This window comes from Pleurodeles waltl, chromosome 4_1 (genome assembly GCF_031143425.1).
Source record: "Pleurodeles waltl isolate 20211129_DDA chromosome 4_1, aPleWal1.hap1.20221129, whole genome shotgun sequence".
Lineage (NCBI taxonomy): Eukaryota > Metazoa > Chordata > Amphibia > Caudata > Salamandridae > Pleurodeles > Pleurodeles waltl.
Genome location: NC_090442.1, coordinates 889,562,562 through 889,588,485, shown reverse-complemented (window position 1 = coordinate 889,588,485; position 25,924 = coordinate 889,562,562). Strand labels below are relative to the sequence as shown.

The 25,924-nt window shown below is 42.1% G+C and overlaps 1 protein-coding gene across 2 annotated transcripts in view; it reads right to left on the bottom strand.

Moving 5' to 3' along the window:
* LHFPL3 (LHFPL tetraspan subfamily member 3) overlaps positions 1 to 25,924 on the bottom strand; it is a 651,952-nt gene that overhangs the window by 34,679 nt on the left and 591,349 nt on the right. Inside the window, exon 3 of one of the 2 annotated variants that reach the window (XM_069229643.1) lies at positions 8,451 to 8,477. The exons of the other annotated variant lie outside the window; for it this stretch is intronic. Within the exon in view, the coding sequence (XP_069085744.1) occupies positions 8,461 to 8,477 (17 nt within the window). The 3' untranslated portion in view covers positions 8,451 to 8,460. The remainder of the gene's footprint in view (positions 1 to 8,450; positions 8,478 to 25,924) is intronic. 2 annotated transcript variants of the gene reach the window in all.

Genomic DNA, 25,924 nt, shown 5'->3' with positions numbered 1-25,924 from the left:
TCTAATGGTATTGCAAGTATTTGGGAGGCAAAAGGAGGGCTTTTTTTTTTTTTTACCAAATAAAATATTCAAAAGTGAACCCGGATCGCAGCATTTAACATTTTCAGATGCTGATGTGTGTCATTGTGCACTAGGCAGAGCTAGGGATGTCTCCCCTGGATCTGAAAAACACCTCTTGACTTTACTCCTTCATACCTCATGTAGGAAGATTACTCTTTTCTTATGAAAGAAATAGTGGGCAAATCGATTAGTGTAATCAGTTTTATAAAGCAAAATCCAGTTTGTTGTAAAAATGTCCCTTGAATTTCTTGAAACTCGCAGTAACTAAGTCTCACCAGACTAAGGGCCTCATTATATGTTTGGTGGGCGGCAGAGGCCGAAAACACATTGGTGCGGAAATCCGCCACTCTGTTTTTCTGCCCACCGGTCCCATTACATGTCTCCTGCTGGGCCAGCGGGGCACACACCACAACATTGAGTCCGGCTCGTAATTGAGTTGGCAACAGTGTTCTGGTGCATCGGGTGCACCCATTGCGCTTTTCACTGCCCGTAATTCAGGCAGTGAAAAGCGTGACGGGGCTGTCCATGGTGGTGGGACTGCCATGCAAAGGCTGGCGGAAAAAGGACTCATAATCCCCGGAGCAGCGCTGCCCTGGAGGATTGAGACTGCTGGCACTGCCAGGTCACCAGCTGGTGGCAAACTGGCGGTGTCTGGCGGTGTCAGCGGTCCAACTGTGGCGGCTATGCCATGGTCATGATGTGGCAGTCAGACCACCACTTGCGCAGCGGTCCGACTGCCACTGCAGCCCTGGACGTCCTATGACCGCCAAGGTCAAAATGAGGCCATAAATGGAGCCTCATTGAGGCGTGAATCTCAAATTTCCCAACTGAAAAACCAATGGCCCACAGGGTAAGTAGGTTAGATGACTAACTTTTAGGACTGTTCCCAACAGCAAAAGGGTGCCATGTCTGCCAATCTCAAGGTCCGCCCTCCCAATTTTGAGTTGGGTGGACCACAAGTTTTATGCCTACAAAGTAAAATGTACTTAAGTGCTGTAAAACTACTTCCAACAGCCCGATGTAAGAAGGGCCATCATAGGCAAGCCATCCAGCCATCCACCCTATTCAGAGTGGACATTGGATGACTTTTTTTAGCTGTCTGCGTTAGGAGTTTGTTTTAGAAAAATAAAAAAAGCTTTTTAAAAGTTTGATGACCAGCTGCCCTTCATGTTTGAAGAAGCCATCTGTCAAAGTTTCCTGCAATGACTAACATAACAGTGTTTCCTACAAATATATAGAGATTTCTGCAAGGTGGAAGACATCTCTAAATTTGACGAGCGGAGTAAAGGCAGATTGGCAGATGCATGGCACTCCTTCACACTGTCTGCCTTTGCTCTATCCTTCAAACCCTAAGTCAGACCAGCTGTATAGAGTGGCACAGTGGGTGAAAAATGATGGAATGCTAAGTGGGGTGATCGCTAGTGATTAGACAATTTGTGTTCATTTGTCCTAACGCCTCTTATATATAGACTGCCAGTAGTATGCCTGCAAACTTGAGACTAGCACAGCTTTATAAGCCTACTATTGCTAGTCTTTGTGAATTCCAAAGAGTATCAAACTAGCATCTTTTCAAAGAGTACTCCTATGGGTAAAGATTTATTACTTTTTTTGGTAAACGGTTGCAATGGTATTTAAGCTCCTGATCCAAACAATGAACAAGGTAAAATCTGCTAGTGACATATACCCTGTGTGCCAAATTCAAGTTCTGCACGCCCAATTGTGATTTGGGTGGATCAAAAGTTTTGCACCACTGGAGCAAAATGTACTCCACTGGTGTAAAACTACCCCGACAGAGTAGAGGCCATCAGAGGTAAGCCATCTGACAAGCCATACTATTTAGAGTAAACAGGCGGATTGTCACTGCTAACTATATCCTGGTGGTAGAGGGCAGTAAACAAAAAACAAAAATATGACCACCACACCAAGGGAGAAAACTTCCATGATGTGGAGTAATTCGTTTTTTATCTTTCAAAAAGAAAGTCCTGCTTTAGAAGATTATTATTAAAAAATAAAGAAGTTTGGAAAGGTTTGACGGCCATCCATCCATCATGTTTGACAGAGTCACCCATCAAACTTTTCTTTCATTGACAGAATCCTACATGATGATGGTTCCTGCCAACGTAGAGAGATGTCGACAGGGCTGGTGGACATCTCTAGATTTGTCAAGGGGAGAAAAGGTAGTTTGTCTGACGTAAAGTCCACCACCATCCTGTCTGCCTTTGCTCTGTCCGCCAAACTTTAAATCAGGCTCTGTATCTCACCGTGGGTGAACAACAATAGTTTGAAATATTACGATGAGTGATTGCCAGTGATTAGACCATTTGCAAGCATTTGTCCGATCTTTGTTCCATAGCCTTTTGCATGTTTGGTTGTCAGTAGTATGCCTGGAAACCTAATACTAGCGCAGCTTTCCAAGCCTAATACTGCCAATGTTTGTCAAGTCAAAAAGAATGGTGAATTTGCCCCAATTCAAGGAGTGGTGCAGATTTACAACTTTTGTGGTCAGTCAGTCACTCTTGATATGTTTAAGTTCCTGGTCCAAAAATTGAACAACTGAAAGCGACGTGATGAAATCAAGACAATGAGGAAAACCATCACAGGCATCACAGACCCAATGTCACCACCCCACTAAGCTGCATCCCTGATTTTTCTATAAGAGTTCTTTGCATCTAGCTTCAAACAGTTTTGGCATATTGACTCATTTCTTGCACTTAAAGATGCTCTCTATCTGCTGGTAGTTGTATTTCACACGCCGCTCATGTTAAGAACAGGGTTTTGTTGAGCGTTTTAGATTAGGTGAGCATAGCATGAGGTATGATTGTACAAAGTTGTAAAGGTTTTTATAAACAACCTTTGTGAAGATTTATTTGCATGGTGTAAACGCAAGCTTTGTAGGAAAATAACAAGGCAAAAACATTTGGTTAAAGGTCCATGTTTTAAGCCTTTCATCGACGATTCGGTCTACCTTCCTTCCAAGGTGAGTGATTCACGTGCCCTTAAATCAGAAAATTGCATCCGTTATTTACTGAGTGTAGAAACAGCAGAAGCGTGGTATGAAGTGCTATATAAAACAAGCTGTTGCTTTTATTCTTTAGATGAGGGTGAGGTCACTTGGTTTTGTTACCATACCATAGGTTTGACCGAGTCAGCGAATTAGTCTTTCATTTAGGCTAGATGAAACCATCATTTCTACCTGGACAGAACGTTTTCTTAGAAGAAAACAATGCAACAACCAGTGATCACTGTGAACTAATTTTCGACGAACGTTAATTCATTAGCACATTTAGGCTAAATCAATTGTATAGTCAAGTCAACACAGATTAAGCTTTTTTTTAAATGTGTGACCCTATTCAAACATTTGATCTCAACTGCTGTTATAATAATGCTAGTGGGCCATTCTGCCCAACACAAATCCATGGTAATTCTATAGTAATGAAAACCTAAACAATATACATTGATTTACTGATTTACAAATATAACCTATGGCCTCATAAAGAATAGCATTTTTTCAGAAATAACTTTTTTTGATTTTAAATCCAATAATCATTGCAAAGAAGAGCCATTGCATACCATTGCTCTTTAATGACATTCACTTTAAATATTTAATCCCATGGTACTTTCAATTTCGTAGAATCTGTTTATGTAACTTGCTAACCAATATCAGTTACATTTTTAGACAAATTTTCCTCACAGTTGCCTATTCTGGACTTTGTTTATAAGTGACAGAGACGAATATATACTCATCTTAATGTGTTCTCTCTCAGTCTTGCTTATCTTTCTTTCTGAAATCATCCACTGAATCGGTAGACCTTGAGTGAGCTGGAGCCAGCCTGGTTCATACTCAGTGTAGAGAAGAGCTGGTCACTGCACAGTTCATCCTTAGTGTGCACAGTTCAGGGCTCATTTAGCATTAGGTAACTGGACCATCAACTCCCCACCCCTGGTGTGGGAAATGAAACACCTCAAAAACTCTGGAAGGCAACAGTATTTTAAAGCTGTGGTGGCTCCTAAGGAAAAATGTCAATGTCATTGGCGTCCATTCCACAATGCCTGTCCGGCAGAGATGAATATCTGCAATCTAGCCCCAGTGTTGGGTGCCTTTAAGTACCCACGTTAAAATGTCCCCAACGCTGTGCAAGGTTTTCTATGCTGTCCCAGACTTTTTCTAGACTCTCAGAAGCATGTTGGGTGCTTTATGTGGAGGACCACAATGAATTATAAGCTGCTTTTTCACAGAAATGGTGATACTCAAAATCACTACAGGTTAGCCATCTAAATCTGGTCTGCTGCATTATCATTTCGGACAGCATCATTGCTATCAGATGTTGTTCCACGGGACAGGAAAGGGGGAGGCTCCACTATCTTGATCGCTGCCTTTTTTTTTAGCTTTTGTCTTTAATCTTTGTGTCTAATTCTAGTTTACAGTCTGTTGCCATAACATATTGACACATTTATTGTGCAAAACCCTTAGTTTAACACTCAAATTTTTAGCCTTTTTAGGACAGGAAGTGTGCATCACAATTCTATGTTCACACATTTTTCTGTAAGTCTATTCTCGAAACCTTTGGCATGCAGCCATCTTCTTTCAGCTATTCGCAGAAGTCATTATACTTATCATAGCATCCTTCCTTAGTCCAGTGCAGTAAGGAAGACTTGTGAGCTCTCAGTTTGTGTTTAGAGGTCAGGTTGCTATCTTTGAATTGAAGAACTTGTTATCTTGCTACCATAGTCCATTCTGCACTCTTTTCAGGGCTAGGCTAGATGTCATTCACTTGAAGAAAATAAGTTGATGGTTATAGCTTTGTCAAAATATGTGTTGAACTTTCTGACTTCCCTAGAGGAGGTTGGAGAGTCTGCTAGTTATTAAGACTATGTAAATGGCATAATGAACTGAATGCTCTAGCTGACATTCATCCATTTTAATGATAGACAACTCAACATGTCCATTCAACAAGCGCTAGCAAGCATTATTTATTGTGCAGCACTTATTTTGTGGTCTCCTCTCCGCGTGCCTGTTATTAGAATTACCAATTGAGAGTTGTTGCCATAAATTTTAAATTTGAAGTTTTGTATCCAAACCACAATATGCTCTTTTCAATGAGATTCCATAGCAGACCTCTTCAGCAAACACTGGCTTGTGCTGGCTTAGATTTTTCTAGTCTAATCCATTAGGTCGGTCTGATAGGAGTGGTCTAATCAGAAACACTGCTTTATTGGTAACCCCAAGCCAAGTATTTTTATATAATCAAGATTTTATTAGTTTTATCATTTATAAAACTCAACGAACGAACACAGCTGTATACACAGTGCACTGGCATTTGACAATAGGTATACATCGCCTCTCTACAAATTGGTGTTGTCAGAACCGTGTAGCCCATAGTGAGCCCACCATTTCCCTAAAATTTGTTATGTTTCCATGGGCATCTTCTGGCCACGTAGAGGGGTTCCTCTAGTTTACAGCATCAGCCATTGCCACGCGCCATGTGGCCAGTTTCAGGGGAGATTCCAAAGTCCAATGTCTGTCTTAGCGAGGAGGGTAGCAACACAAAAGTAGGAGGGTACCCATCCTTACAGAGTGCAATCACAGCCTGGGGACATACATGCCTGCCTCCAGTCACTATCTTCCAAGGTTCCTGCTCAAGCCTCCTATTTCTCTCTTAACACCGAAACCAGTCAGATGAAGGTTTCACTAGGATTTTGGCTTCCAGTGGATTATATTTGGGCGAAGATTCTAGGGACTCACAGTGGGATCTAAGGACATTCCGCAGTTGCAGATAATGAAAAAATTGGGATTTATGAAGAGCAAATTCCTGTTGCAACTCTGCAAAGGATTTTATGAGTGGCACATGCCACATGTCTGTGAGTTTAGATATACCTATGAAGACCCAGGGTCTGAATCCCGCACGGAAGCAGTGTGTCTCAGCCAGATACCTTGACACAGGGGAGTTTTCTTCGTAAGTCTCTTGTTCCACCCTATCCAGCGTAACACCAATCACAATGCCAACAAGTTCACCCTAGTCACTTCAGATAGTGTGTGGGGGATGGGGTTCCCATATAACATTTCCAACCCAAACTCTTGGCCCAGTTGGGACACCTCCAGGTGACAGACTGGGCTGTGCCACCCGCCAATTCATCCAGTCACTCACTACCAGGATCTGGGAGGGACAATAGTAGAGGCAAATATTTGCCATTCCCATGCCACCATGACATGAGGACTGCACGCATTTGTTGAATGCTGTTCGGGGGAGGGTCTTTGGTCTCAGAGAAAGATGTAGATCTTTCCTGACAGGTTAGTGAACCATGTCCAGGAGATGAGATGGGGAAAGCTTTGAAGGACATAGAGGAACTGGTATAGTGCCATCATGTTGAAGAGGGCCACCCTTCCCAGGACATTAAGGCAAAGCTTATACCATTGGACAAGGCCAGTTGCCATTTTATGCATTATGGGCTGGGTAATCAGGGCCCAGGTCAGATTCAAGGTCATTGCGATCTAGAGGCTCAAGTATTGAAAGCTGAGACTGTTGATCAGCATCAGTGCCTGCCAGTCAGTCATGTCTCTGTTGTCTCAAAGGGGAATCAGGAGGGATTTGGACCAATTGACTGTTAGCCGAAATGCCTTGCCATAGAAGGTGAGCATGTGAATCAGGTGGGGCCTGGTGAAGGCCAGCTGCGCGAGAAAAAGTAAGATGTCATCTGCATATAGGGCTATGCGATCTTCCGTGGCCAACCCCATAAAGTTAAAGCTCTAAATCTGAGCATCGCACTGGTCCCAGACCACCAGTTGTTCAATGGCTAGTGTGAATAGGAGGTGGAATGGACAGCCTTGTCTTGTGCCCCTACCTATCTGGAAGGGAGAGGAGAGTGCCTCATTGATCCAGACTTGTGCCCTGGGATGGGTGTACGGAAGGTGGACATAACTCTGGAATTTTGGCACAAATACCAAACTTTGAAGGGTGTCACCTAAGAAGAACTAGTCTACCGAGTCGACTGCCTTCTCAAAATTATTCAGCATGAGAGTGCTTGGGCCCGTCACCTGATCCACATATGCCAGAGCCACGTGGACCCTGTGAATGCAGTGCCTCTCATGCAAAAATGTTAATAGTTCTACCAGGTTAATTTTGCAGACTGCACTTAACATAGACACCAGGGCAAGGAGAACCAGGTTTGCTAGCACATTCTAGTTAAGCACTGTTTGATGTGCAGCATGGCAAATGGGTTAATTTGCTTAGGGCAACTCCTTGATCGATTCGCCTGCAAGGGCTGATTTCCTTGTATGTTTGTTGTTGTATAATTATTAAATTAGTCAGGTTGATTGAGAGAAGGGTTTTCATTAGTGGAGTTACCAATGGCTGTTTAATTGACTTAAATAATTGTCTTTCACTGAAAGCAGATGGCTACAGCCCTGAGACCGTAGACAGGTCAAATAGACAGAATCCAGTGGGGTGGCGTATACGTCTAGCACAATAGTACCCAACATGTTCTTCACATATTCGCTGGAATTGTGCTGATCATTCTGAAATTTCACAAGATGTGTTAAGGTGGTGTTAAGCACATACAGGCAACCAGATATGGGCTTACACAAAAGCAATATGTTGACCCACAAGTCTGTATGTGCTTCTCCTAAAGATCCTTCAAGTACTACCAGGGTGTCAAGAACCGCCACAGACCTTTAACTCCTTTCGCACTCATACTGAGTCTGCGAGAGAGCGTAATGCAGGAAATCCCAATTAAAATGGAGACCAGCGTAGGAGAAAGGTAAGGAGTGGAGAAAGTTAGAAAGGAAGACAAAGATACTCATGAGCCTTTGGTCATTGTCTCTCCTCATATTAAATCATTATTTTGGCTACACCTGGTCCAATCAGTTGTGGCAGTATGTCAGCAAGAAATGAATAAGTGCCAGAAATGTTGCACATGTACTAGGCAACATATCTTATTTTATTTAAATTGAATTGAATATATTATGCAATGGACCTTCTTCTTTAGAACTTACAAAAAGATGTCACTATTATAGATTATTAACAACACATACAGCAATATCAACCTTGACATAAAGGATAGTGATTTAAATGTGCTTATTCAATAGGGTGACAACATAACTCCAGATGGCTGTGGTCTCACCATTCATGATGTGGCTTGCATTCCATGTTGACAAGGTTGCAATTTCACAATGCTTTGTGGTACCTCAGGGGGCAAGGGTTGCTTGATCTTAACATTTGCACCCTGGAGATATGTGGTCATCCTAGCTAGGTCACGGACATGCTGCCTAATTGTATGACACACAAAACCACATCATAAAGCCATGCAAAATGACTAGGCAGAAGAACACACACGCACATCACAGCTGTCCTCACTGAGCGCCATGCATACATGATGGCTGACACTCTACATACCTCATTTACTTTAAGCATTTCCATCATCTGTAGAGAAGGCAAAAACAGTCTGGTTAAGGTGTGCGAGGCTTCTATCACCTTATAAATTATCTTCACTCCTAGTAGAATGCGGTGAGGGTGTCAACATGTGTCGACAGGCTTGAAGATGCAGTGTTACTGTGAATATGTTTATTAAGGAATTTAGCAATAATGGGTGATGTGTTATTGATCACCTCCAAATCTAGACCACAATGCACCACTTCTTCATCAGCAAAAAAACATCTTATGGGATACACTTCCTCTCCCATTCACAGTACCCTTCACGTAGGGATGCAGGCACTTACCAGCATGAGGGAGGCTGCGAGAAAAAATGCCACTGAACTAGCTAGCATAGATTTAGTCGCTAGTCTGAATGTGCTGCAGTGTGCCTACCTTTCGTGCAAAGTGAACACAAGTGTACGTCACAAATAGGCCTTATCAGCACTGCTGCAGTTTGAAACTGTAGTTGAAAAACTGGTCAAAAATTTAAAGTTTATTATAAATGGTGGGATGATGACTAGAAGAAGTTTTAGGGAACAACGTATCGGAAACATACAGATTTATTATTCAATAGAGCTCTACATTTGTTGACATTTGAATGAATCAAGCACTTGAATGACAGGTTTGGCAAGGCCACAAAATGGATATTGAAGTGAATATTTTAAGCGACTGCGATTTGCAAAATAGATAAATAAATATCCGTAGAGGTCAGCCGTGATGGTAATAAAGACTAGTTCTATCAGCACTGACACTTCCCAGCCCCTTGACCTCATCCTTACAGGTGTTTTATCATCCTTGTTTTTGCACTTTGTCATTGGTTTATTTTCTTTCTTTCTCCTCCTCCTCTTTTCTATCTTGTTCAAAGTCTGATGATAAAAAGAAGGTACCCATTCCTAAAACCCAGTCCCAATGCACGCCACCTGCAAACACCTCCAAACATTAAGCACGCACGATGTGGTCTATATTGATGAGACCGGTGTGCTCTCGCCAGTTTCTTCAGTGCACAGGTGCTCCTGCAGGTGTGTTGTTGGTTGTTTGTAGAAGGCACCGATGTTGCATTAGGCAGTGGCTGCCCTTTCCACGTTTGGATTTATTAATCTGTTTCACGTGTGTTTCACCTACATCTTCTTCGGCGTTCTTCTTGGCCTAACATCTTTTTGGCGTTCTACCTATGGAGCTTTCTGCCAATTAATGTTTGCAATGCGCAGGCTTGCAATAACTTTATTGACTTAGGGTGTTATACACATGCTATCCCTTTGCCCCCAAGGCTACCATGCGCTTTATGAGACCCTGCTATGATCTAATCCACGGTAACATTTTCTTCTGTATTCCATTCGTTTGTGCGCTAGTCTTCCTTTCTGGTGAGCTGGATCTGCTTTCCTCACATCTTGTTGCTTAATAGGGGTTTACTGAAAAAACACTTTTATTTTTTAAATGTGATTTTCTGGGTAATGCAAAATGTGCACCATGAAAAATGAATATGCTTCAGTTGTATAGGGTACTAGGATTATACATTTGAATGCATGTATGAGAAACTGTTTACATTAGCATAGCTCGTGGAGGTGCACCAGCGGTAGTCCCAACCTTCATCCAGTTGGGCACAGCACTCATGTCATCAGCACTGCATTCACTCTCTAATCGCACACCCCTGCTCCAGATAAAAGGCTCTCCACACAAGACTACCCTTTCCAATCATCCTCTCCATGACCCTTCACCATCCACTCTGTTATTTATCCGTCAGTGTGACATCTGCATGAGGACAATCATCTTCACACGAACACTATGGGAAGCATTTTGTGATCAATCAGTATTAGTAAGTTACCGCACAAACGTAGTAAATTTGTGGCCAGACAAACACTATCCATAAATGCACTTCTTAAGTTGGTATCAATGAAATTGTACTTCATGTTGAGTACAGATTGTGCATTGTTTTTCTCTTTTGGTGTCTTTAACATTGTAAGTATTGAACCCATTTTTACTGTTATATTTTCATTATTTTACCATTTAGAAAACTGAATTTGAAAAGTTCTTTCCGTTGACTAGGATGGTTTGTGGCTGTGGAGCTTTGCATCCATTAAAAGAAGGGACATTTCTCAAATTTCATGAAGCTTCAAAGTTTTTCAGTTGGGAAATTTGATCCGCATAATAGTGAGTTAGGTATGAAAAAGCACATGCGTATATTTATCAGGGCAAATTAGCCGAGGGTAAGATAGACCACACAAAATGCCAGGACCAGTTGCTTCCATGGAAGCTGCATACACTGTTGGTATCTCTTTCCGGAATCCCTTTGGCCTCAGAATTGTTGGACTTTAGTGCCCTCTTTCATGTGTTTGCACATCACTGTGGCAACTGTTGTGCTGCATCTTCAAAATGAGAGCTACAATAAAACACTGTGTTATTCCTTTTGTATAGGATCAGTTGTAGCTCTAAACCATTCTGCTTCATTTGGTATAACAATGCTGTAAAATTGATTAATCCTACTTGAGCTCATGTGAACCAGTATTTCCCCATTAACACATTTCCTGTTGGTCTTTCATACCTCTGTTATTTTCAGCACAGGATGGGGTTTAGTGGATATAAGTGCCAGCAGGTCTAGAGTACACTACCTCTCTGTGAATTAAATGAAAGAAACACATTGTTAGACTTTTCATCCTTGACGTGGTCTCCCTTAACTTTTTGCCTCTGTTCTCCAGGTTGTTGATGTGTGCTGGACTCTGATTTTGTTGTTTTTGTTACTCTGGCACTTTACCACTGCTAACCAGTTCTAAAGTGCAAGTGCTCCTTTAAAAATGTGTATGTAATTGGCTTATCCATGATTGGCATATTTGATTTATTAGTAAGTCCCTAGAACAGTGCAGTAGAGGTGCCCAGGGCCTGTAAATCAAATGCTACTAGTGGGCCTGCAGCACTGGTTGTGCCACCCACTAAAGTAGCTCTGTAATCACGTCTCAGACCTGCCATTGCAGTGTCTGTGTGTGCAGTTTTAACTGTAAATTCGACTTGGCATGTGTACCCACTTGCCAGGTCTAAACCTTCCCTTTTCTTACATGTCAGACACCCCTAAGGTAGGCCCTAGGTAGCCCCAAGGGCAGGGTGCAGTGTATGGTTAAGGAAGGACATATAGTAATGTGTTTTATATGTCCTGACAGTGAAATATTGCTAAATTCGTTTTTCACTGTTGCAAGGCCTGTCCCTCTCATAGGTTAACATGGGGGCTACCTTTAAATCTGATTAAAGTGTAGATTCCCTTTGGGAGCGGATGGACATGTGGAGTTTGGGGTCTCTGAGCTCACAATTTAAAAATACATCTTTTAGTAAAGTTGATTTTAAGATTGTGTTTTTGAAAATGCCACCTTTATAAAGTGAGCATTTTCTTGCTTATACCATTTCTGTGACTCTGCCTGTTTGTGGATTCCCTGTCTGGGTCAGTTTGACAGTTCGGCTGGTTGCACCCCACACTAGACAGTGACACAAAGGGCGCTGGGGTGTAGTCTGCATTTCCCGATGAGCCATCTGTGCTAGGAGTGAGGGGAGGAGTGGTCACTTATACCTGAAAGGGCTGTGCTTGCCCTCACACAATGCAGTCTCCCCGATGAGTGTCTTGGGCCTGGCATGGGCAAGGCAGGATTTCACATTCAAGAGAGACTTTGCTTTGAAGTAGGCCTACTTCAAAGGAGAAACTGGGTATAAGAAGGGCACCCAAACCACAGACTTTAGAACACTTCTGGAAACCAAGATGGACCTCTGCCTGGAGAAGAGCTGAAGAGCTGAGGAAGGAGAGCTGCCCTGCCTGTGACTGTGCTATGTGGGGCTATCCTGCAGTTGCTGCTTCTGCCTGTGCTAGGGGACAAAGACTGGACTTTGTGGTATATTCCTGCTTGAAGATCTCCAAGGGCTTGATTTAGAGCTTGCCTCCTGTTGTTTGAAGTCTCAGGGACAGCAAAGACTTCTGTCTGCCAGCACCTGGATTCTCTGGAGAGACTCCTATTCTGCCCTGTGGTGCCCATTCATTTACTGGGACCCTGAAAGGAGAAGCTGGCAGCCTAAGAGGAAGAAATCGACGCACAGAGTGCCGTGCGGGGAAAAGTTTGACGCGACTCCGATCTGCGGCTGAAGAAACGACGCGCCACTGCCTCCGTGGCTGAAAATCGGCGCTCGCCAGAAACGCGACCGAAGAATTGACGCACTGAGCTTGAGAAACAATGCACAGCATCGCTGACAAAGACTTGGAGATCGAAACCCGCGCTGTGTGGTATTTGAATCATCGTGCGGCTGGATTTACGACTCAAGCACCGGTGGCCATGTAAAAAAAATGCAAGGTCTGCCCGGACCCGAGAGTGCTGACCGGATCGACGTATCATTCTCCTGCAAAGAGAAGAAACGATGCACCCGACCTGACGAAAGGAGAAACGATGCAAGGTCTTGCTCGTGAGTGAAATCGACGCATCGCAAGCCCTTTTTGACACTTGCCCGTGCGGGGTTATTTTTGATGCACCCAAGGTACATTTTCACACTAACAGTGTTAGTGTGTGTTTAAAACTACATGAAGACTCTTTTTGCTTTTTAATTGATAACTTAACTTGTGTATTGTGGATTTTTGTCATTTTGGTCTTGTTTTGTGTTGTGTCATTTTAAGTTACTGTGTGTGTTGGTACAAATATTTTACACCTAGTACTTTGAAGTTAAGCCTATTGCTCGTGCCTGACTAGAGTGAGGGTACTTGCTTGGACAGGGGGTAACCTGACTGCCAACCAAAGACCCCATTTCTAACACACATCATAATCAATATTGTGTTCCCTGGTAAAGTTTGAATTTGATATGACAACCGAACCATCATAGACATTTTGCAAGCCTCACCAAGACAAGGGGTGGTCACCGTAATCCATGTCAAGAAACACACTATTTCCAGTCCAAAGGACTTCAAACTAGGATTTAGACATGTGAGTTTAATTCGTTCAGTGATAAAAAAAAACTAAAAAAACAACATCATGAATGAATTAGGTTGTCACGTAAAGGTCCAGGGCTTGAAACATGAAGACACAGGGTGAGGTGGCTACCTTACCTGGACAAGGCAGACACTAAGGGGCATATTTATACTCCGTTTGCGCCGGAATTGCGTCGGTTTTTTTTTACGCAATTTTGACGCAAAACTAACTCCATATTTATACTTTGGCGTTAGACGCGTCTAGCGCCAAAGTCCATGGAGTTAGCGTCATTTTTTAGCGTGGACACCTACTGTGCGTTAATTATTTGCAAGGTAGGCGTTCCCGTCTAAAAAATCGACTCCGAGGCATGTGCGTCGGATTTATACTCCCGGGCAAAAATCACGCCCGGGAGTGGGCGGGTCAAAAAAAATGACGTACGGCCGCTTTTGCGCCGTTTTTTAGCGCCTGCAAAAGGCAGGCGTTAAGGGACCTGTGGGCTCTGAAGGAGCCCACAGGTGCCCTCCCATGCCCCCAGGGACACCCCCTGTCACCCTTGCCCACCCAAGGAGGACACCCAAGGATGGAGGGACCCATCCCAGGGACATTAAGGTAAGTTCAGGTAAGTGTTTTTTTTCATTTTTTTTTATGGCATAGGGGGGCCTGATTTGTGCCCCCCTACATGCCACTATGCCCAATGACCATGCCCAGGGGACATAAGTCCCCTGGGCATGGCCATTGGGCAAGGAGGCATGACTCCTGTCTTTGCTAAGACAGGAGTCATTTCTATGGGGGTTGGGAGTCGAAAAAAATGGCGCAAATCGGGTTGAGGCGAAAAAATTGCCTCAACCTGACTTGCCCCATTTCTTGACGCCCAAGCTCCATTTTCCCCTACGCCGGCGCTGCCTGGTGTACGTCGTTTTTTTTAACGCACACCAGACGGCGCCGGCGGCTAACGCCGGCTAACGTCATTCAATAAATACGGCGCCCGCATGGCGCTTCAGAATGGCGTTAGCCGGTGCTAATTTTTTTGACGCAAAACTGCGTTAGCGCAGTTTTGCGTCAAAAAGTATAAATATGGGCCACAGGGTCTGATTACAACTTTGGAGGAGGTGTTAATCCGTCCCAAAAGTGACGGTAAAGTGATGGATATACCACCAGCCGTATTACGAGTCCATTATATCCTATGGAACTCGAAATACGGCTGGTGGTATATCTGTCACTTTACCGTCACTTTTGGGACGGATTAACACCTCCTCCAAAGTTGTAATCAGGCCCTAAGTCTCCCCCAGCAGCTATGACCACCTTTATTGGATAAGCAAGCAGGGAAAAGCAGGCTGGTAAACCAGGAGACCAAGGAAAAGAGTTACGCACATGCAGGACTGTAAACAGTGCATCCTCTCTCTCCTGGCTTCGGTCATCACGCGGTGCATAAAGAGTACACACTGGCTCGCCATTCGTTTCACCTCAAAACAAGCTCCATCATGAACACATCTCATGAAGTACTAATATTGAGTACTATTATTGGTGCACAGCAGCTTTTCCTGAAAGTAATCCTGCAGCCATTGTGGCTGGTGACTGTGTACAGGGAAGAGAGTCCTCACAACTAATTTCAGTGTGCAAACTGCACAGTAACGTTGTATCCCACGATATTAAAACATCCCAGCATCTATTTGGTTCTTTCTATTCCTCAATTGATCATCCCTCTCTGAATTGGTGTTACTTTGTTTCAAGAGTTTGATTATGATGTGAGATAAAAACAGCGGGCTTTGCTGGTAGTGTTGGTTTAGTCATTCTAAGGTCATTTGTTTATCATTTCAGATCCGTGGTTGATGGCTTTCCTTTTCTGTTACTCTTTGAAGGTACTTTCTTTCAAATACACCTCTACTCTGTGATAGTGACTCACGTCCTTGTCATTAGCACAGGAGTATATTTCATTTTTGAGTACATAGAGTAAATATCTTCAGTTCTTTTTGCGATCAACCTACCCACTGCTGGCAGAATATATCCGACGTCACCACACTCTAACCAGTTTGAACAGTACATGTGCCTGTTTTTGAATACCTCTTCTTTTTTTTAAAGGTGATATGTCAATTGTGTTCCAGAAATGTAGGTTGCTGGCAAATGACAAAATTAAAGAGAATTAGGAGAAAATGTTATATAAAATATTTATTTCAATTATTTGCTTCCATAGAATGCCAACATCTCAATAGGCCCAATGCCTACATATGCATAGATTGCACGTATTTGGACCTATTTTGTGCAAACCTAGCTCAAAAGGAACATAGCTATGTGCTTAGTAACGGGTGGGAGGGCACTTTTAGCCCATTTACATAGTGCAGGGGCTACAAAGACCCTTTTCACCACTCAGTAAAACAAATGTGTTTTCAGTCATCATAAAACCAAACCTTGGTCCGCTCTCTTTTGTCATTTAAAAGGTGTTTATACCCATATGGTATCGGTTTCATTCTTTTGACTTGCCTGATTTCCATTTGTATTACATTTTCATGTTTCTGGGTGTATGACAGTGTTAGCTGCAGTAGTGCTTGTTTCTTGTCATAACTTCAGTCTGTTCATAGTCAAGAAAGTCACTATTTTGAGACTGACAACCTCGTAAATGTTAGCAATTAATTGCAGTGATTGTATCAAAGATTGTAAATAGACACTAGTCAGAGACAGACAGGCCCAGAGGTATCTCAAGATCATTCCTTAGAAGTATGTGCCTCTTAGGGGCATATGTGCAGAAGATAAGAAACCATATGTGGTAAGAAAGCGTTCAGCTCTTTCCATGGGATCTATTTCTACAATGGAGGCAGAAGAGGCAGCGACGAAGGAGGCATAGAGGCAGAGCAAACCCTATCTGCCTAGATTTGCACCGTCACATTGATTTTCCTAAGGAAGTGATGCTGACTAGGCCTCCTAGCCCCTCGATACAATCATGGCGGCACAAATGTATGACACCACATAACTGTGAAACTGAAGTCTGGCACTCTGTTACTGTCTTCAAAGGTCTGCCACCTCCTTGTTTTCACAAATACCATGTGTGTCAGAGCCAATGTTTAGTTCGCATCTACAACAGAAATAGTCCTGACCCCCTAGCTGAGAACTATTTTAATGGATAGACAATGAATGTTTGTACAAACATTAACTTCCTTAGTTCTTTAACTTGACTAATGAACATTTTGACTGGCTGTTATACTTTTAACGTTGATATTTTTTAATTATGTGTGCAACAGATACAGTAAATTGAATTGTTCTATGCACTGAAATAATAGTTATTATTAAAATCCAACTCATTGTTACTTCCTGTATCTTTCTTGCAAAAAGGAAAGACTGAGTTGCCATTCTAATAATGCAGTCTGTGGTGGTCACTCAGCCCTTAGAGCTACTGGACCAGTTGTGGGGTTTGAAACCCGGGCAAATTACTGTTTTGGAAATACCCGTTTATAGCTCTGTCACCAAATGAATGGGAAGTGGTTTGCTCAGAAATAGACATATTTCTGCCTCTCAGCCAAGTAATATCATGTATGAGGTCAGGAATTGATGTGGTGTACATTTATTTGATGCTGTAACTTGTAATGTGTATATATGTTTATCAGGCACGACTGATAGCACTAAATGATATTTTAGCTAGTCCACCGCCAGGATTATATTGCTCGTAGCAGCACCTCAGCCAAATGAATATTCTCTGTGAGTTAGTACTTTTCCTGTCATAAAGAACTTCCTGCCTGAACAGCCATGTTTGCAGAAGCCGGAAAACCTTAGGGTGAAGTAGCAGATCTTTGCCACAGATGATTACCTTCCGCATGTGTGCTGCATTTTAGGGTTAAATCCTTGATTCGATAAACAAAGTGACAGTGACACAAACATATCAACCACTGTAATGACAAGACATCTGAATTATCCCATACATAAATATCACACTTTTAAAGTTTACTATTAGGAACTCCCATCTTTGAAATACTTTAGGATTAAATGAAATATGGACTCAAAGGTTCCAGGGAGAAAAGAAGAACAAAGAAACAAAGCTAAAAAATACTCAACAGGTCACCGAAAGATAAAAAACAGCATATATGCCCCTTCCTCGACGAAGAAGCTTCCAGCCCCTATTGTAGTTACCAAAATTCCTTATGCCTCCAACACCAGCCCGCACAGTGATGCCATCATGATTATTATTTTCATCCAGCAGCCAGGTTCAGGCTCACTACAATTAGTAACCTCTACTTGAATAGAGGGTATTTCTTCTCCTGGTGTGTCTCTTTCAGTCTCACAGGAAAGATCACAAAACTGTTAGACCCTAAGATATCAGCGATCTGAGGATCTCCAGAAGTATTCTCTTTATTTATAGTCATGTTACTCAGAACAAGGTGTAACAGAAGTCAGCCCCACTCCATATGACAACCTTTTTGCATAGTGGCCTTAATGAACAATAATCCCCATCACCTCTACTCCGTAGATTGCCATCACAATACACACACCTGACTCCCATCTCCACTTTTCATAAAAGGGAGACTCTATACCCCGTTACCAGTCTTTCATTTTTGTAGTGTCTTCCCCAGCCTGGGAACCCGCCAATGACTACACCACTCACAGAGGTGTAAATCACACTTCTTTGTTCCTATGCGTACCTGTGAACTTCAGCATTTTAAACCAAGCTTTCCTTACATTCCATTCCAGCGATTATGTCACACTGCTACAGAATCTATTCGTAGCCAAAAGGGTTCCGCTATAAAACGTGCAAGACACTACGCCTCCCTCTCTGTTAAATGAAAAATATATCTTTTTTAAATCAATATGTACAGCCATATCTCTTTGTTAAATCTTCTTGGCGCTTTCATCATGCAACCCGATGTGGTTACTGGAAGCTGTGAGCTGTCCACTTCAGCATCAGAGATTGATAAAGATGGTGAAGAAATAACAGTTGTCACTGAGGGCCTCATTACGACTTTGGCGGGCGGCAAACCCATTCCTCCATCAGGCCACCTGTGCGGCCCGAACACCACTGGCCTTTTTATGAGTTCACCGCAGGGCCAGTGGGCCCTGTGGGCCAGTGGGCGGAAACAGCCCCTGGCCCTGTGGTGAACAGGGCCTTAACATTGAGGCCGGCTCCTAATGGAGCCAGCGCCAATGTGGCGGTGCGGTGGCTGCAGCAGCACCCGTCGTGCATTCCACTGCTCGTAATTTGGTATCTGACTCTGGTAACAGACTTCCCAGGGTGAAGGGCAGTCACCATGTGTCCTTTGGTAGACACCACGTGGAATGGTTCAGCATTATATTCATTTTCTTTTGAGCATCTGTCTGATGATCACCAAATTGCCTTTTTTAAATGTGATGTCCTTTGCATGTCGCCTCTTGTCAGCGTGAGCTTTAATTTTCTGCTTGCTAACTAAGTCCCCCATATGAATCATGTTCTCACTCTGGTCTCTTTTGGCGGTCCATTGAGGAAACTTGGTTGTCATTGCTCTCCCAAACATCAAAGTCACGGGGCTTTCTCATGTGGTTGAGCGAGGTGCTGAACGATAAGCTCATAGAGTAGAATTTAGCACTGTTTTCAAACTGACCTTCTCAAAAGTTGCCTGCTGTACTGCTTTCACTAGCGTACCTATAAAATGATCAGGAAGTCCATTGGCCTGCTGCCACAAAGTTGTACTGTTTTGATGCTTTATGTTCAGATACTCCAAGAATTCTTTGAATTCTTTACAGTTAAAAGGTGGGTCATTTTCAGACTTCGCAATGGCTGAAATACCTTGTATTGCAAAGATGCCATCAAGTTTTTCAATGACTCGTTCACAAGTTGTAGATGAGAGATCTTCAACTAAAGGGAACTGTGAGTATTCATCAACAATCTGCATCAGGTGATGCCTATATTGTCCAGTGGATCAAAGAAGTCAATAGCTATTCTCTCCCAGGCATGCTTAGGAAGTTCTGACATGTTCATTGTATGTTGAGTAACATTGGTAGAAAGGCATCTGCAAATATCAAGGCCTTGAGTTTTTTCCAACTCTTTCATCTAAGTACGGAAACAAAACTCGGTCTCTGAGAGCTCTTTTTGTGGCAGCGATATCATGAAGTCACTCGTGAGCCACTTCAATTACTTTCTGTCGTAGACTCTCTAGAATCGAGATTCCCGGCCCTCGTAGTATGATTCCTTCTTGAGTTATGGACAATTCATCCTTTGCGTTTTTGTATTTTTGATATTCACTGTCATAGGGGAGAGGATGAATGTGTCAGTTCCATGACTGATGTGTAATTATGTCCTTCAACTTCAGCATGTCACTTTCATGGCTGGCAGCAACGATAATCTGGGATAATGAAATGGCAGCTGGAGTACTTGACTTGACAATGAAATTAATGTAGGCTTCAGCCGTCTTGAATGGAGATTTTTGACCTTGTAAAGGTAATCTTGAAAAGCAGTTATCAGGATTCTGAACCTTTCCTGGATGATGCACAATTGTGTAATTGAATAATTGTACCCTGCATCACTGAGTAAATGGCATACTTGTGTGAGAGTTCTGTTGTGTAGCTCTGAGAACTAATATGTCATTACTGTAATTGAGCATATTCACAATAGGCACATCAAATGATGTCTTGGAAAAGGTCTGCAGCTGGTGACACACCAAAACTAAGACTTTTTTTTCTCGAAACAAGCCAACATGTATAGTAAAGCTTGTAATATTCCTGCAACTTTCTTCAAGTTCCAACTGATGATAACCTTCATTTAAATCAAGGTGAGAAAAGATTTTTACACTATTCAGTTGCATTATCATGTCAGCAATGTGTGCACCTTGATGTCGTTCTCATTCAGTTGCCTTGTTTGCCTGATGCATGTCAATGCAGATGCATACAGCTCCTTCACTGTCCTTTTAGGGCACTAATACAATGGGAGAAACCCATGGTGTTGGACCAGTGGAATGCTCAATAGTGTCATGTTTAAGGAGTAATTCAAGTTCTTTTTGACAGCTTATTGTATATGAAAGCAATGTGTTTTTGTTTGTGAGCAATAGGACAAACATCTTCATTAATATGCAGTTTTACTTTCATAGTCTTAAGCTTTCCTAAACCATGAAACAACAAAGGAAATTTACATATTTTGTGCTGAGCATTCATGTTGTAATCCACAGAAATCAGTCCCATATCAGCAGCCACAGTGAAACGGAGTAAATAGGCACGTGAAGCTGCACCCTGAAGCACATGGATCAGTTCTTGTACCTTTCTTTTTATGTTTCACTGTCACTACAAATGAACCTTTACTTTTCATGGGAGTTGATGCAGCCCAAGTATACACTTTGGCCTTTGATGGTGTACGGCATAAGCCACGGTAAAGTAGATAGTTCATTGTATTTATTTTCAGGCATTATGTTTATCAATGCACCACTGTCGATAATGAAAGTACTGACCAACCATTTATTTTCAATGTAATCTTTGGACAGTGTTGTATGACTTGGCTGCTTTGGCATGATGACTTTTCAATGACTGACATTTTTCTTTGAATGCAACCAGTTCAACATGTGCACGTTTTGCTAAGGTAAACATAAACATGGGAGTCACTTTATTCACTTTCACTTTGATACTGAAATGGGAAAACTGTTTGCTGATAATTTAGGTGACAATTTACTTTGTTTAGTGTCATTTTGCCTCCACTGATGTTACCCCTTGGCCTTCTACGAAGTAAAGCAAGGCATTCAACTTCTTATAAAATATTTCAGGAGCAGCTTCTCTGGATTGGCCTGCATGAAGCTTTAATCTAAAAAAAATACACAAAGAGTCTGGAATATAATTGGGGAGAAATGCAGAAAAGATTGGTGGCCAATCCTACCACTCTTTGCAACAGAGTGGGTGGACTGTCTAACAAATCTGTATGATTATGGCACTCCCAATAACTCTGAGATTATTTTGTCTAAGAACTTTCATTCTAATAACGAGTAAAGGCTACTCACGGCAAAACAAATTAAAGTGTTTCATTTAAGCGCTAGATCATCAAGGATAATGGGACCTGATGAAACCCCCATACAAATTATAAAAAGGGATGCTATCTTTTGGTCATTGTTTCTTTTTCTGCTATTCTCTTATTGTTAACACTATGGAGAAATTATAACTGCCTGGACCAGTAGTTTTTTAAAGAGGGTTATTACTGTCTCTCTAGTAATTATAGGCCGATAGCACTGTGAGGTGTAGAAAGGAAAATATTTTAGAACACCTCCAATGCTGGGCAACTGACAATACCAGTACAGCAAGCAGGTTTTAAAGTGAACATTAGATAATATTGCTATACTACAAACAGTTATTGAAAAATATGTAGTTACAGAAAGTCAATTTTCTTTATTCAGCCGTTAAAGATTTTTCTACAGCCTTTGATCATGCACATAGATACAATCTATGGACAAAATGATAATTTTAGGGATTCCTTATAAATAGCTGCAAATTGTTAAAGCACTCCATACTTCTAGTTGGTGCCAGGTGTTGCATGGAGGCGGACAGGGTCTTTCCACAAGCATTTCATCAGAAAAGGGTTGCTTACTTGCACCTTTATTGTTTTCCCATTGTATGTATGACTTACCTTCTGTTCTCTGTGCATCTGCTGGATGCACTCCAAAGTCCAGGTGGTTGATAAATACATCTAAAAGTAAAAATCCTCATATTCAAAGGAAGGATGGAGCAGAAGTAAGTAAAATGTGGTCCCTAGGAAATGGAACCCTGGCAATTGTTAAAACTTATCCTTACTTTGGAAACATTTTCACATCTAATTGAAAAAATAAACATGGTATATTGCAGTTGTCTAAAAAAGCAATATCCCATTCCCATGTCTACAACCCTTTTTTAGTTCACTTGATTGTAGACATCTACTAACACTGTATCATATTATTTATGCAATGGAAACTATTAGTATTAGTAATGGTTTTTCTATGAATTCAACTGAAGGGAAAACATTTGCAGGAACAGTGCTTATTGAATTCGATGACAGCCACTCAGGCAAGTAGTTTGGATGTTGGGCTGAACAGTGTCTTTGTGGCCAATTTGGCAGCAGTTCTATGCTGGGGTTTTCAGCTGATCCACTGTGGGAAACATTTGCTGAGGAAACTGCTGCTTGTAGAAATTAACCAGAAAGGAGGGGACCCATGTTTGGAAAATAAAGTTTTCACAGGCCATGGAATTGTTCAGTATATCACAGGCCCTCCTTGAATCTATTACAATATCACAACTAAAATCCCAGTGAAATATACTTTTGTCCATTTTCAGCTTGAAATTAGACACTGAACTTTGTTTACATAAAGATAAATATAAATGTGTTATTTCTTATGGTGCTTTGCTGCTCTCTCGCTATCAAGCAATGCAGTGCAGCAAATGTGGCTGTTGCGCTGCATTCCAGGACACCTTTCTTAATCTGGCCCTACATGTCAATAATTTTTTAAACCCCTTTTAAAAAAATGAGCATGCATTCAGTAGAAAAGGTTTGATTACTCATTTCCCCTTAAAATGAAACTATAAGTTAAAAAAAAAAAAAGATTTTTTAAAAGCTTTCTATTCATAGAGTGAAATTAAATTTATTGTTGTGATAGTATTGATGTAATTATTTATGTGTTCTTTTTCTTACTTATAGATCTCTGTAGAGTTCCAGAACAACAAATGAAAAAAAATACCTGCTACCTCTAATTTCAACCAGATCCTCTATTGGGACTATTACTTTTTATTGTCACCAAGCCCTGGAACTCCTTGCCAATTTCCATTCACTCCACTAAGTTATGTTTTTCATTTTCACACATAAAGGACAGTATTTTGTTATACTTCTTTTGTCACTAGTAAATAGACCCTCCTGTGCTTCTCACCGTTTTAAAGTTTCGCCTGAACAGTGCACGTGTGTTGTCAGTAAAATCTGTTGTTAGACAAAAAACTGAAAACAGGCTTGGAATCCACTCTTGTTGGATGGACTACTTCTTCACAAATGTGGCAAATATCCCATTCGCAGGATAGTTGCCACATTTATAACCAAGTATTCTGTCTTTCAAACTGTAAATAACACCCTGAAAGTGCCATGGATCAATATGATAATGATATACAACTCTACTTACGAATAGTCTCTAAACACAATACTATAACCCTGATAACAAATCTAGAAATAATTTCAAAGATGGCTATCCAGTCTCTTCCAGAAACTCAGCCTATCCAAAACAGAGCTGCTACTCATTTAGGGCCAGATGTAGGAAACGATTTGCGACTCGCAAACGGCAAAAATATGCCGTTTGCGAGTCGCAAATGTGAGTTTCCTATGCAGAAATGCATTTTGCGAGTCGGGACCGACTCGCAAAATGCATTTCCGACTCGCAAATAGGAAGGGGTGTTCCCTTCCTATTTGCGAGTCTGAGTGGGATGCAATACCATTTGCGACCGCGTACGCGGTCGCAAATCGTATCGCAGTTACCATCCACTTGAAGTGGATGGTAACCCACTCGCAAATTGGAAGGGGTCCCCATGGGACCCCTTCCAGTTTGTGAATGGACCCCAAACATTTTTTTCAGGGCAGGTAGTGGTCCAAGGGACCACTGCCTGCCCTGAAAAAAAAACGAAACTAAAGGTTTCGTTTTTTTTTAAGTGCAGCTCGTTTTCCTTTAAGGAAAACGGGCTACACTTAAAAAAAAAAAAACTGCTTTATTTAAAGCAGTCACGAACACGGAGGTCTGCTGACTACAGCAGGCCTCCATGTTTGCGAGTGCCTTGACTCGCTATGGGGCCGCAATTTGCGACCCACCTCATGAATATTCATGAGGTGGGTCATTGGGACCCCATAGCGAGTCGCAGTCGGTGTCTGAGACACCGTACTGCATAACATTTTGCGAGTTGCAAATAGCGAGTCGCTATGACTCGCTATTTGCAAGTCGCAAAATGTTTTGTTTCTACATCTGGCCCTTAATCGTCTCCACCAACATCCAGGTCCATAGCTGGATCTCGGGTTTCAGCCCACCTTGTGTCTTACCCAAATTGGTTGAAATTCTAAATCCCTCAGTTCATCCTCAGTGAAAAAGTATCCCTTAAAAGTCATATAAACCAATTGAAAGCTTCAAGCTCCTGTCACCTGAACAAGAATTATTAACATTAGTACAGGTACTAATTTAATAAAAAATTACTCACTGGACAACCTCTTAGTGTGAAATAGTTTTATGTTATGCTGATTCCCTAATAGTTTTGAAATTTTTGAGGTAGGATGCGTTCCTCCTGACTTTGGTGCTGGATGGATATATATTCAAGGTGGCATTCTGAATGTCACTGTATGCAGTAATAAATGCACTCTCTTTTATGTTTTTAATAAAAATATTCAAGTGCATGCTTGATAGCTTGAAAATGGGACATGGTATAAGCAATTGCATACAACTCCAAATTGCCTTATGATGTGGATAAGGAGTTTGGGAACTCCCCCACTGTTATATTATATTAATGCCTTTGTGATTCGAGGCACTATTTATTTTTTACAGTATTCATGGCTCAATAATTAGAAACCAGCACTTGGAAATGTCATTTAGAAGAAGAAAGGTAAAAGTCAGATACATAAGCAATCAGTGAGTGGAGTATACCTCAGCCTTCAATACTTCAAGTTATTTCAGAAACAGGAGATCGACCTATTTTTATTAGGTCAATCTGCCCCCAAGGGGGGCAGAAACCACTAGACACCAGGGATTTTTTTTTGTTTTATGGCAGTTTCACGCAAGGGGAGCGACCCCTTAGGCAAGGGTCGCTCCTCTCGGGGGCAAATTTATTTTAGGCCATTCCTGCCCCCCTTGGGGACAGATCGGCCTACTTCTATTATGGCAATCTGCCACCACTTAGGCACCAGGGATTGGTGTGTGTGTGTTTTGTTTAGGGGGACAGCCTCTTGGGCAAGGGTCGCTCCCCAGGGGGGCACATTACTATTGGCCACTATCGGCCCTATTTTGCAAGGCCCATCTGCCCCCAAGGAGGAGAGATAGCCCACCAGATACCGGGGAAGTTTTATTTTTTTATTTTTTAAAGAGTGTGGGGGCATGGCCATACTCCCACCCCAAATACAAGGGGACAAAGTTTGTCTGCCCACCGGTGGGCAGATGGGGCAATTACCCCCGATCCACTCCCCGGGGGGAGGGGAGAGAAAGCCTACTAGATGCCAGGGAATTAAAAAAAAAAAATTGTGGGGTGGTGGCTACCAACCAGTATGGGCAGGGATTATACCCCCACCCCAAATGAAGGGGGTAACTGTCTTTCAGCAATCCGCCAACACACCAAAACATCTTATCCCACGGCAAGCAAGAGGACATTTGATTATTTTGTGTTTTGGTTTTACATTTGGGCCATGAGAGCTTGTCTAACTCTCAAAATCGTCCCACCTGGAATGGTGAGGGCTGGACTTTGGGACTCTGCCATGTAGAACAATCTTCGAGAGCTAGACACATCTGAAAACTAAACATCTGGGTGAGTCCAGGGTGGTGTGCTTCACATGCACCCACACCATTTTCTTACCCACAATGTACTGCAAACCTCCAACTATGCTTTAAATCACACATTTTTACC